The following is a 12349-nucleotide window of genomic DNA, read 5'->3' on the forward strand; positions in this document are numbered from 1 at the left end:
CATAAATCCAAATTTTCTAACGCAAAACCATACTTTCAATGCTTTTTAAATGAAACCAAACTATATGTTAAAACTATACAACTTTCCCAAAATATAAAAGCTTTTAAAACCATAAACTAATGCTTCTTGTTAAATATTATGTGATTTTGTTTCTTGACTGTATCTATTTGTTTTTACACTAAACCCCCTGACATTATGTTTTGTTCATTTATATATTTACTTTGTGTTTTGTCAATAAAGTCTATTAAAAAACAAACAAACAAACAAAAAAAAAACCGTCCAGATGACCAGACTCAACGCTTTGGAGCTTTGGTCAATGGGTGGCGATAATGCTGCTGTAATCTGGTGTTCAAACCGCAAAAAACTAGAAGAAGAAGAACATCGTTTATCTCTATGGCAACGACAACTACCAATTTGCCTCGCTTTGTCCACAAGTGTTTCGATTTATATTTTTATACACATATATACATTTTTTTACTGCTTACATTTACACCTTTGACTAATGTCTTTCTTTACGAAATGAAAGTATCTGCACAAAGGCGTATGTGTGTGCTAACTGCAGCTAATAAAAAGTGCTACGTGAGGAGCTAACATCTCACCGCTAAATAGTCATGACAGATTGCTGGAACACAGACACCGGAGAAGCTGTCTATCGGTCCCGGGATGCTATCAAAAACTTGAAAATAAAGTAAGTAGCCTATGGTTGTATTAGATCGTATTTTATACGAGTATCGAAGGACAACTCATAAAGAAAATGAGTATTACTGAGACCGAGATGAGACATTTTTGAGCTGTTTTTTTCACCAAACTATTCCACTACTTTCACTGTTTTAAGGAAAGAATGTGAAGATTAGAAATCTACGTCTACAAACATATGTGTTAACGCCAAGACACGTTGTTTCCACGCTTTATTTCCATTTGTTCACATCCTTTAGGGTGCGCATAGAGAGAGTGACCTCCACATCAGCTCTCACACAGCATCTCCAGCAGCAGTTTCTGTCCCGGCAAGACAGAGGAGCAATTGAACTGGAAACACTGTCATCACAAGGCCAGACAGGTAAAATTACATTGAGAAACTACTTATTTTTTGCTTGGTTAGTGTTGAGTCGACGTTTGATTTCCGGCTTTCCAGCTTGGTTTTAAAATTTATGTTCAAGCTGTGATCATTTGCAGGCCTTGAAGTTTACTGAGGATGTTGCATGAGTTATTATGGCTACATAGCTCAAACCTCTAGCCAGTTTAAAGCTGGTATAAAGGTGGACTTTGCATGAAATAAAAAAGAGTGCTACATTTAAATTGGCAGTTAGTCGCCCTGAGTAAACTTTAATACTACAGCCTTTTCTGCACCAGTCCAAGCTGTCCTACAATACTTCCAACTACCCTGTTAAGCCTTCAAGCTTAGCCCATAAATAACAACACAACATTATTATCATTCTTTCTGTGTTTCAGTGTCACTTGCTGAACAGTCCTTGGTGTTGAAAATGATCAGTCATCTTTCCTCATTTTCTCTTTCCTGTCCTCTTGTTCTTAAATTCTGAGAACAAAGTTCTCTTATTTTTCCTCAGAAACTGGCTGTACCTGCAAAAAAGTATAACTGAATAGTATTCCAACCATAACTTAATTCACATTCTGCATGTATTATTAACATAAGTTGTCTGGAAGCAACCTCAGGCTGCAGCACCTGAAAAATTGACATAATTGATACAATTTCTTCATTAAAGCCTCTATTATAATTAATTATTTATTAATGGTGTTCTGAACTGGGGCGTGGCACTTGTATTTGCCCATATTAGGATGGCTCTTTCCTTTGAGGCTTATTTTAATATCTTGGCATTTATGCTACTCTGACATCAGGTGATAATGAAGAGGAGCTAGTGGTTGGCTGGCAGGAGAAATTCTTCAGTCAGGTAGAATTTTGAATATTTAACATCCTACTCTCACTGCAAATTATATTGAAAACAATTGAAATGTTTACTATTTAAAACTGGACACTGGACATTATTACTTTACATTTCTGTGACTGTCTGTAATTCCAGTATGAAATGGAGCTGTTCCAGAACGAAGCAGCATGTCAGACCCCTCTGGACCGTCAGTACCACACAGAAGTCAAAGCCCTCAACAGGGGCAAGGGTCGACGCAATCGCAGAATTTTCACATACACCGATCATGACCGCTACACCAGCTGCCTTCCAGTACATCAGCTGGTAGGTTGCACTGTATTCTCATTGTATTTGTCCAACACGACAAGCATATTTGCAGAGGTATTCCAAAAGTAATGTTTTTTTTTTTATAAATATATTTAAATGGGACACACTAAAGGCTAGATTTGGACCAAAAACATGTTGTAGGTTTAGAAGCAGTTACAGTATTTATCACCTATGAGTGTATCCCTTTATCATGTGACCAAATGGACGTGTTTACTGTAAAGGCTTTTTGCAGTCCTCTGTGTGTTGTGCTTGGTATTTGTGGCATAGTGCAGTCTGGCTATCCTTAAAAACCTTACACAGATCTATCAAGTAAAGTTTTGTGGATTATCATGTCTCATAAGACATGCCTGCCAGCAAAGTTCAAAAGCAATCCTTTTAACCACTCATTTAGTGGCCGCATTAGGCCCTATCATGATTGTTGTTGAACTTTTTGTGCCCAATAATGGCCATAATTTCAAATTTGCAGGGAACATGCAACACATTAAATATAAAAATGTAGTGCAGTGTATCCAAAGTGCAGGTGTACCTATCTTTAAGGTGTATTTTTAGTACAAGGACGTATAGAGTACATCATGCAGTTCATAATGCAGTTCATAGTGCAAATGAATGATACATCCATATAGTTTCAGTGCATAATGGTGCATAATTGCTCATACTTACTGAACAGGTGATGATGAGGGTGGGAGAGGTTAGTGATGATGATGCTGGCAGCCTTCCTCATGATTCTGGTGGCATATTGTGATGATATGGAGGGCAAACTGCAACCAGTGTTCTTGAAGGCTCTCCATAATACTTTTCAAGCTGCTGTTTGTCCTGACTGTTTTACCGTACCTGTCAGGATGGAGAAAGTAAGCATGCTGTCTGTGATGGCTCTGCTCACAGTACTTTCCCTGACAGTTTTTTTTTTTTGATAACTCTGATAGTTTGACAACTTATTTGCTACACATGGTCTAGACTTTTCTCTCCAAAAGCAACCAGCTTTGCAGATTTCTAATTTTTATTTATTTGTGCAAAATAAATCTAAGACCCCAAACTGTGCAGTTCCAGCTTCTCTAACTGTGTTTGTGTGTTTCTTGTGACCTTGTGGCCCTCGCAGCAGCATGCTACTGACATATTTACCACCAAATCCAACCCAACCTTCCTGGCTGAGAGGATGGCCAGTGTGAGACACAGACGTCAAGAAAGACGCACCATGTGGGTGAAACTATGTTTTCAGATTGATTAAAAACCTACATTGTCTTTCCTCATTACATTCTGTGTATTATTTTCTATTCATCTTCCTGTCTAAATCCATTATAATCCACCTAATGATTCTTTTCCTAATGAAAGTCAAGACATAAAAATAGGATATAATCCTAACTCTAGGTATAAACATGTAAAAAGTAATGCTATATTATTGGCTGGCATGCTTTGCAGGGATTCCAGTGTCCCAAAGTCAAAAATCATCAACTGGGAGCCAACAGAGGAGTTTGTGAGGAACAGGCATGTGGTCAATAATGTCATGCAGACCATGCACATCATGGGGGACCTGGGCGCCAGTGGAAGGTAAGGGAGTCGGCTTTGTTCACACTTTTGATCTCTCATAAAAAATGCAGAAAAAGTTAGTCTTCATTTATTAGGCTTCACTTTCTTAGAACATGTAGTCTGTACTCTGTGTTGGTGACTTTGCTGTCTCTCAGATCAGAGAAATCCATTACCATTAGTATCCATTAGTATGCAGTGTAGGCCCTGCTTGTTTTAGCTTTTCGAGGGGCAGCTTGTCTTGCAGCACAAAGTGAAGGAGTTAGGAAAACTTTCAGTCTATCAGGCATTTTTCTTCTTGTTCTCCTATTACTAGGGTTGATTTATTCAGTGTTTCTTATGTGATTTTTCTGTTTGTGTTTTTTGTTTCCTCAGGCTGGGCCAGAAAGAAAATGAATGTTTGCTGGCAACTATAAAAACCGATGGCTGTGGAACAGTGATTGTAAAACCTGATTTTAACAAAGGCAAAGAGCCCTACAGGCAAGTCTTCAGCATCAGTGGAGATGCGTAGCTCAAGTTCTCACTGATAAATTATTATTATGTTTGATACTAACTGAAAAGACAGCAAAAGATCATGTCAGAAGGTGATGAATTAAATGCAAAGCTGGTGTGATGTTTGTATTGTTGTGCAGGATTGTAACAGAGGGGGAGAGGAGAGAAGTCTGGCGTCTCACTGTTGAGAATGTATCGGCATGTATGAAACCTGAGGACAAGGTCAGGGAGCAGAACATGTACAAAGATGTGAGTTCATCTTCATGCTTATTTTTTCAGGCTTCAGAAAAAGTATAGTCAAATAACAGGTCTAATCACACAAATACATCTACCTTTCTCTCTTTGTAGCTGTACATAAGGCACAAGGAGTACTTAAATAGCCTCGTGGGACAGGACTTTGAAATGGTAAGACACCTAAGGTCAAAGGATATAGTCACAAATTGTCTTTGTTCTTACAAGATTTTATTCCTGTAGCCTCCTCTAGGTATTCTGCGTTACATGACGAATGGAGAGATAGGTGAGTAGAAATACTGTGCCCATTTTTACAGATACTTTAGGAAACTAACAGACTTCATCATTCAAATGTCCTTTTTTTGTTCTTCTCTCTGCCCAGTCTCAGCTCAAGGCTTTGAATATGATAACTTGTACATCCACTTCTTTATGGAACTGCCCAACAGTGAGTCACATGTGATACTTCCAGTATGCAGATGCACTGTGCACTTTATAATGAATTCATTGCATTTAATTTGCCAATTCAGCCTATATTATTATTATTATTATTATTATTATTATTATTATTATTATTATTATTATTATTATTATTATTATTATTATTATTTAAGATTGGTCCAGCCGGCCATTCCAGTCTATGTCAGGGGTTACCCAGACCTGTCGGACTAAAACATTAGGGAAGGTGTGTATTGAAAAGAACTATTTGTTCAATATATTGACAGCATGGCTGTTTGATGAGATATGTTAAACTCTGTATGTTCTTTCGGCTAACAGGAAAACGTAGCTTTCTTTAGCTACCCCTTCCACTTCGAGGCTTTCTACATGACCGAAAAAGAGAGTGACCGTTAGTATCAGTAACAGATAATTGTCTTTAGGTGATTCACTGTTTTAAAAGGTTAAACTGACACAAGTTTCTTGTTTCTAATTTCAGACTCAGTCCCACAGTGGCCAGTGCTCTACTTCAAGGTTCTTTCACTGGACTCCTGGCAGCGTTATCGAACTGAAGGCTATGGCTATCTGCTGTTTCCTGCTATGCCTGGTATGCTATGTGTACTGGAAAACTGATGGATTGAAATTAGGGGAAAAAATATATATTGATAATTTCTCATATTCTAAGATTACACATTCAGAATAAACAGAAGTCCCAAACCCAGTTCAGTTAATTTACCCTATATTATAAATAAGCATGCCCTATGTATGTAGCATTTTTGCTTAGAAATGACTAAAATGAATAATCTTTGGTTAAGATGTCCTGTTCATCAAATTTAATCAGCCAAATGTTGGAGCTTAAGTTAACATTTAGAAAATATATTTTTCCAATTATTAAAATTTTGCATTTTAAAATTTTTATTTCAGATAAAAATGTTTTGATTAGTTATAAAAATCACAACTTTTTATTGTCCTGCATTATATGTTTTGTCTGCATTTATGTGTGTGCACGCCAGGTAAACACACGATGACATGTCACACATGGAGACCCCTTCAGATGGGGACGGTTTCTGCACTCAGGCGCTTCTTTATTGGAGGTTCTCCAGAGCTTGAGGACCACAGCTACGTCAGAATACCAGGGACATTCAAGGTGGGGTCAAAACTCTGCAGAGGCTATATGGATCTGACAAATGTTTACACATAATTTAAGTGTATGTTTTTTTCTGTTTTGCTTAAAGAGGATTAGATTTAAAGATTTTTATTCTTTTTATTTGTTTTTATGAATAAAAGATTGCAGAACTTAACAGCTGCTTAAAATGCCAAACTGGATTATAAAGAAAATACTTAAACTTTAATTAGGATGTTTGCCTATTCAAATCATATTCTAATTCTTGATTTAATAATTAAATTATTTACATAATACAATTAATAAACCCAGTAGGCTTACTGCATTACTTAATTAAACAGGGAATGACTTATTTGTTAAACTACAATCTGTTAAACATTTAAATGTACCGTACAACAGCTTAACATAAGTTCTGGTTACAGCAATGTGTGCATACATGAGACCTTACAAATGCAGTGGATAAATTTAACTCCTGGTACAATTATGAAGGCATTCTTTAACCTTCTGGTTTTATATACATGTTTTATGTTATGTTAAATATGATCATTTTTGTTTTATTTTATTTTTTAATATGTCTGTATGTCTGTGTGTGGCTGCAGGGGGAGAGGCTCAGTCGCTTTGGCTTCTGCACTGAAACCACGGGAAGTGTCACTTTTAATCTCAACTGTATTCAGCAAGCCAGGTAAGTAAAGCCTGGCTTCAAAAAAGTAGCCATGCATAGAGTGCCTAAAAAATTTATTACACCACCACCCAATGTAAGGTTTATGCCACAGCTGCCCTAAATGAACAGTATTGGTAATTACCAAGATCTTTTCTAATGTTTTGTAATGGTTAACCACCAATTTACGTGAGCTATTTAATTGAAATTGAAATTGAAAATAGTAAAGAACACTATTATTGTTGTTAGTATTATTATTATTATTATTATTATTATTATTATTATTATTATTATTATTATTAATGAATGAAATGAAAACACGAATTCCAGTCTAATAAAAAGGAATTTGATTTTTAGTTTTAAACAAGTGTTTGACTGATTTCTAAAATATTTGTTTTCTTGTTTTTATGACAAGTAGTCTAATAAACTTGTTAAGTATTGTACCTAACATTTAATAGAAATACATGTACTACTTATATGGTTGGTATGCTCTACATTATCTGCATTGTTATAGATTATCACATTTCTTCAGTGGCTAGACTTTATTCGTTTCAACACAGCAGCAAATCTACAACTTCACAACTGTCTCCTATTTCACAGTCCCAAAATACACTGTAATTTTATTTTTATGTTAGTGCAGGTGTTGAAAATATAAACCTCTGTTTGTATGCATTCAGATGATCATCAGTGATAACATGAAATATTTTAATTTCATGTGCAGGGCCTTTGTTGATACCGCCATGTTGAAGAAGAGGAGACAGAGAGTTTTTGACCAGCTGGGAGGATTTAGTCAGCAAGGAGCTGTTTGCACCATCCTGGGTAAGAAGTCTGGATTTTCAGGACCCACTGAGCTTAGGCTATTAGTTTGAAAGCTAAACCCTGTGGGAGATCAACTCGCTGAGATACAAGTTTCTTTCAGCACTTCAGCCTGACATATGTGAGATATGGATGGATTGGTTATAGCTTGGTTTGTTTTCTGAGCTACAAAATGTAGCGTATTATTTCAGACCAGTTATATGTAAAATCAAGAAAACAGTTAACCTTTTTTTTCTTTGTTATTTCTGTTTGTATTCGTTATAAATTGCTATGTAAGCCTTCTCTGTATGTGTGTAGTATTCGACTGGTACTTTCTTCCTTTTGCAGAGGCCTTTCAGAGGGCCAGGAAAAAGATGCAAGAAGCCCGAAAAAGTCTTCCACAAGACCTGATCAGCAGCGCTTCCCAGCTACAAATCGAATCCTCTGCTTAAGTCTGAAAAATGGAGTAGGGCTGTTACTGTTATTTTTGGAAGTTTAGATTATAGATTATCACTGGCTGTGATATAAGTGCGTTTTTCTCACAAGAGGAAAACCATGTCTGAATGTTTTAATCTTTGTATTTATGGCTAACATAGTGGATGGTGTACTAATAAAGTTACAATATGAGTGAAGCTGGTAGTTAATAGAGAGCAGAGCCATTATACCTGCTGTGTATGGTTGTACCTGGTAATGCATTTTTTTTTTTTTTTAAAGTCACTGTTTATATTTGATTTCAATAAAGGGTCCGATTGTTGGCGTTAACTGAGGCTTTTAAAAACTTGTGAATATAAAGTAATGTTTTGAAAGTTTGGTTTTATATTTTCTGTTGGTTACTTCAAATCTCAATGTAGTTGCCATATTTGTTGTAATATAAACATTTTATATCAACTATTACAATTATCTTTAAATACTTAAAAAAAACATCTAAATCTTTTTTCTTCGTGCACTATATTTTATATTTGGTATATGATATTTAGGGGCATTCATACAGTAGTTTAAAGCTGTTCACACAGTCTAGATTGTTTGCTTCTTCCACTGAAGCACAGGTTTTGCTTAATGCAGTTCAGCATCTTAATAGATGACTTAAATTCAATAGGATTTCACGCTTTCATTACTCAACCTTAGTTATCTGTAAGCTTTAGATCAGGGGTTGGAAACAAGCAGGACAGCAGCCCTCGAGGCCTGGAGTTCGACACCTGCGCTTGAGATAGTGGAATTAGGGCTGCCACAAACGATTATTTTGATAGTCGACTAGTCACCGATTCTTTTTGCGATTAGTCGACTAATCAAATCCATTGAAGTAAAACGTACAGCTTATTGCACCAGCAGCATCTGCTCTTATATAACTATCATTAGCTTACAGATTTAAGTGTTTAAGGTCTGTGCTAACTAAAAATAAAGACAAAATGATAGTTTATTAAATTTTAATGAAATTTGCAGATTGTTTCGGTGAAGTTTAATAAACTCCCTTGCTATCTAAACTATAACAGGAAACCGGAGTAAATTCTGGAGCATCTCACGCTTCTGATAATCAGCTGTCTGCTTGAGGTTTATTCAGCTGTGTAAAAACTATAACTTTAATCTCAGCCAAACCGATTCACTCAGGTACAAATAAAATACTAAAAAAAAAAGCCAAACAATAACATTTTTAAGTTATCTAAGTGACTTATATATGTTTAACCTGAGTAGCATATTTGCCGGGAGTCCGGTGTTCTCACGGCTCTAGTGAGCCTAGCCCCCAGCTAGCTATGAGCTAGTGGGTAACAAACGTCTCCGAAAACGTCGGAGCGCTTTTGAAAGTATGTGGTGTCTTAATAAACTGAGCAGATATTTGAGGTTTACACAGCTACATTCTCGCCTGAAAATATGTTAAACATTTATTTTGTGACCCAGAAAGAATAATAAGAGTAATATTAAAACTAACTAGCTGCCGCCATATCACAAAGTCTTAGAAAAAGTAAATATTTTAGATAATGTTGACAAATGTAAGACAATCCTAAATAAGTGGTTACAAAGAGACATCACAATTTTTGGAAGAATATTATTAACCAAAATGGATAGTTTATCTAGATTTATATATCCAGCTTACTCTCTATCAATATCGAATAAAGTTATTAAAACAATTAATAGCTTGAATTTTAATTTTATTTGGAGAAATAAGTGCCATTATATATCTAAAGATGATTTGGTTAAACCATACATTGAAGGCGGTGGAAACGCAATTGATTTTGACATAATGAATGGTGTTTTGAAACTTAAATGGTTAAAATCCTTCCTAAATAATCCACACTCCATTTGATTTTTTATACCAAGTAAGGTCTTTAACACACTAGGGGGTATCGACTTTCTCCTAAAGTGTGACTTTGAAATTACTAAGCTACCTGCTAAACTCTCTGAATTCCATAAACAGGTCCTTCTTTATTGGAAAATGTTATTTAAACATAATTTCACTCCACATAATAGCCCAATTTGGAACAATAGATATATACTGATGAACAGAAAATCTATTTTTATTCAAGATTGGTTATCAAAAGGTGTTTGGGCAATTGCCCATTTTGTAGATGAGGAAGGACATGTTCTAGGACATCAAGATTTTTGCCAAAAGTTTAATATCCAATGTTCTAAAAGTAAATTTAATCGGGTTATAAAATCCATTCCATTGTCACTTAAAAACATAGTTGTAAATGATATAATATATTCTGACATCTCCCCCAAGTTAAGGCAATTATATATAGATGGTATTCGATTTTGTGATGTTAAATGCAACAATAAGTTTCTTAGATCTTCATTAAGGAGTCTTTATTCTCCAAATTTACTTAGACGTAATTACATATTAAAAGATTTCCAAAGGGAAGAAATTGAAAAAATAAGAACTGATTATATCACCTTCCCTATCCCTCCTAAAGGGAAAGAAGTCCAATTTAAAATCTTGAATAAAATTTACCCGACAAATAGACTCCTTAGTGATAGATTCAAAATAGAAACGGGTAATTGTGTATTTTGTGAAACAGAAGAGGAGGATTTGGACCATCTATTCTTTTTGTGCAATTTTATACAAATATTTTGGTTGGATTTTCATACCTGGCTTTATTCCAGTGGGATTCAAATTACCCCATTTACCTTAAATATGATAATGTTTGGAGTGTTTTTGAAAGAAAAGAAAGCTAATTATGGTGTTAATGTGTTATTAATCTTGTGTAAGTATTTTATACATAAATGTCGCTTTTTTAAGATTAAACCAACACTGGCTCACTGGAAAAACGACCTAAACCTGTTGGTTAAATCTTTGACTTTAGTTAAAAAGAAAAAGGCTGCTTTTTTTGTTTCCTTTGTAGAAGATTTTGATTTAGTGAGTTAATAATCTGTTAATTTATGTGACCCCATCTTTATATTTTATTTTCACTATATATGAAAGTTGCTAATATGTAAGAAATGTTTATTCTCTGAATCTGTAATATATGGTGCATTTTGTTTGTATGTTTATATTACTAATAAAAGAAAAAAAAACAAAAAAAAAACAAAAAAAAAACGGCAACTGGCATCCTTGTACATGTAGTGCTGCCATCTTCTGTTTCAGTCCGTTATTACACTCTTAAATCCTACTACTTATTCCTGCGTCTTTTGGGATCTTACAAAGCTTCAAACGACGTGTCGACTATTAAATTAGTCGTCTACGATTTTAATAGTCGACATAATCGTGGCAGCCCTAAGTGGAATTGTAAAATCTCCTTCGAGCCGGAGTTGAACCAGCGACCTAAGGATTCCTATTCCCATACACCTACAGTCCTCCGCTCTACCAACTGAGCTATCGAAGGGATCACATGTACAGTGTCTGGTTTGTTGGACCATCGGATACATGGGACCTGACAGAGTCTGTTTTGCAAGAATTCCATGTTTCAAGGACTTAAACATAACAAAACTGTATCTGTCTGATTCTACATGTTCCTTCATGCCTGAGGCACTGAACATATTTCACATCAACATGAGTATCCTTCCTTTTTCCAACTCTTGGGCTGCGTTCAGACGCAGGGGAGTACTTTGCAGCTCCTGATTTGAAACTGCTTTGAAAAAGCCAGGACTGTACAGTTGATAGAAGTAACTTTTAAGTTTAAACTGCAGATGTCTATTATTAAAAGATACCTCCGTTATAAAGCTTTCAAATGTATTAAAATGTTCATATATTTTTGTATCACATGCCATTACATCCTGACACACACACACACACACACACACACACACACACACACACACACACACACACACACACACACACACATACACATGCTAATAAGTAAGCTTGAAAAACAGGAAATGCTACGCAACTGTCTCTTGGTATAAATAAATCTGACTGCAATGCCTCGGTTGTGAGTATGATCCAATCTCTCACCCGTGCACGTAGTTCTCTGAAAACTCTCTGACTGTCTTGTATTCCTTCATTGTACTTAAAATGTCACAAAACCACTGACAACAGTGAAGGTGAAACGCTGATGTTATGGAATTCTTTTCCTGGCTGTGAGGACACGGCGAAATCCCTACCAAGAGTTCCCTCCAGTGTTGCATTCATGATCATAGGAAACCGTGCCGTCATATAGAGTCATTTATTATGTAATGTAAATTTCCCCTTTAAATACTAAAGTTTACACTGATTTATATTTGCCTGTGAATCCAATTACAAAAAAATATATAAACCCTACCGACCGATTTGTACACATGACCTCGAAACCGTGTGGTGTCATTGCCGTTAGTGGTTTCCTGGATTTGCATATACATTTTATATAATACATCATTTATATTCGCAGATCTTAACTATACAAACATCTACTAACAGCCGTTATAAAATCAACCAAATGTGTTCGCTGCAACAACGCATCCTGGTATTCTTTACCTCAG

At 35.6% G+C, this 12349-nt stretch overlaps 1 protein-coding gene and 1 non-coding gene across 3 annotated transcripts; one reads left to right on the forward strand and one right to left on the reverse strand.

The window, feature by feature from the left end:
- The first annotated feature begins 344 nt into the window (after positions 1–344).
- Positions 345–8221, forward strand: mks1 (MKS transition zone complex subunit 1). 2 transcript variants are annotated; one of them, XM_026183192.2, is made up of 18 exons: positions 345–688; positions 936–1057; positions 1855–1907; positions 2037–2204; positions 3304–3401; positions 3624–3752; positions 4104–4208; positions 4361–4469; positions 4569–4625; positions 4695–4737; positions 4834–4896; positions 5063–5133; positions 5226–5295; positions 5383–5490; positions 5897–6030; positions 6606–6688; positions 7386–7483; positions 7808–8221. In XM_026183192.2, the coding sequence occupies exons 1-18, from the start codon at positions 612–614 to the stop codon at positions 7909–7911; spliced, it is 1692 nt and encodes a 563-aa protein (XP_026038977.1). In that variant the 5' UTR covers positions 345–611; the 3' UTR covers positions 7912–8221. The 2 variants fall into 2 exon arrangements, with proteins under 2 accessions (XP_026038977.1, XP_080163415.1); XM_080307289.1 differs by having other exon boundaries at positions 3307–3401.
- A 2964-nt stretch (positions 8222–11185) lies between these two features.
- trnay-gua (transfer RNA tyrosine (anticodon GUA)) lies at positions 11186–11274 on the reverse strand. Its single transcript is given in 2 exon segments — positions 11186–11221; positions 11238–11274. It is a non-coding gene; the product is annotated as a tRNA-Tyr (tRNA).
- Positions 11275–12349: the final 1075 nt, after the last annotated feature.

This window comes from Astatotilapia calliptera, chromosome 10, assembly GCF_964374335.1.
Source record: "Astatotilapia calliptera chromosome 10, fAstCal68.1, whole genome shotgun sequence".
Taxonomy (NCBI): domain Eukaryota; kingdom Metazoa; phylum Chordata; class Actinopteri; order Cichliformes; family Cichlidae; genus Astatotilapia; species Astatotilapia calliptera.

Excerpts from the sequence above, each read along its gene's own strand:
- mks1 (XM_026183192.2), top strand. The coding sequence starts at position 612 with ATGACAGATTGCTGGAACACAGACACCGGAGAAGCTGTCTATCGGTCC. Across the intron at positions 1,058-1,854 it reads GTCATCACAAGGCCAGACAG|GTGATAATGAAGAGGAGCTA; the intron begins GTAAAATTACAT and ends CTCTGACATCAG. Across the intron at positions 4,209-4,360 it reads AAAGGCAAAGAGCCCTACAG|GATTGTAACAGAGGGGGAGA; the intron begins GCAAGTCTTCAG and ends ATTGTTGTGCAG.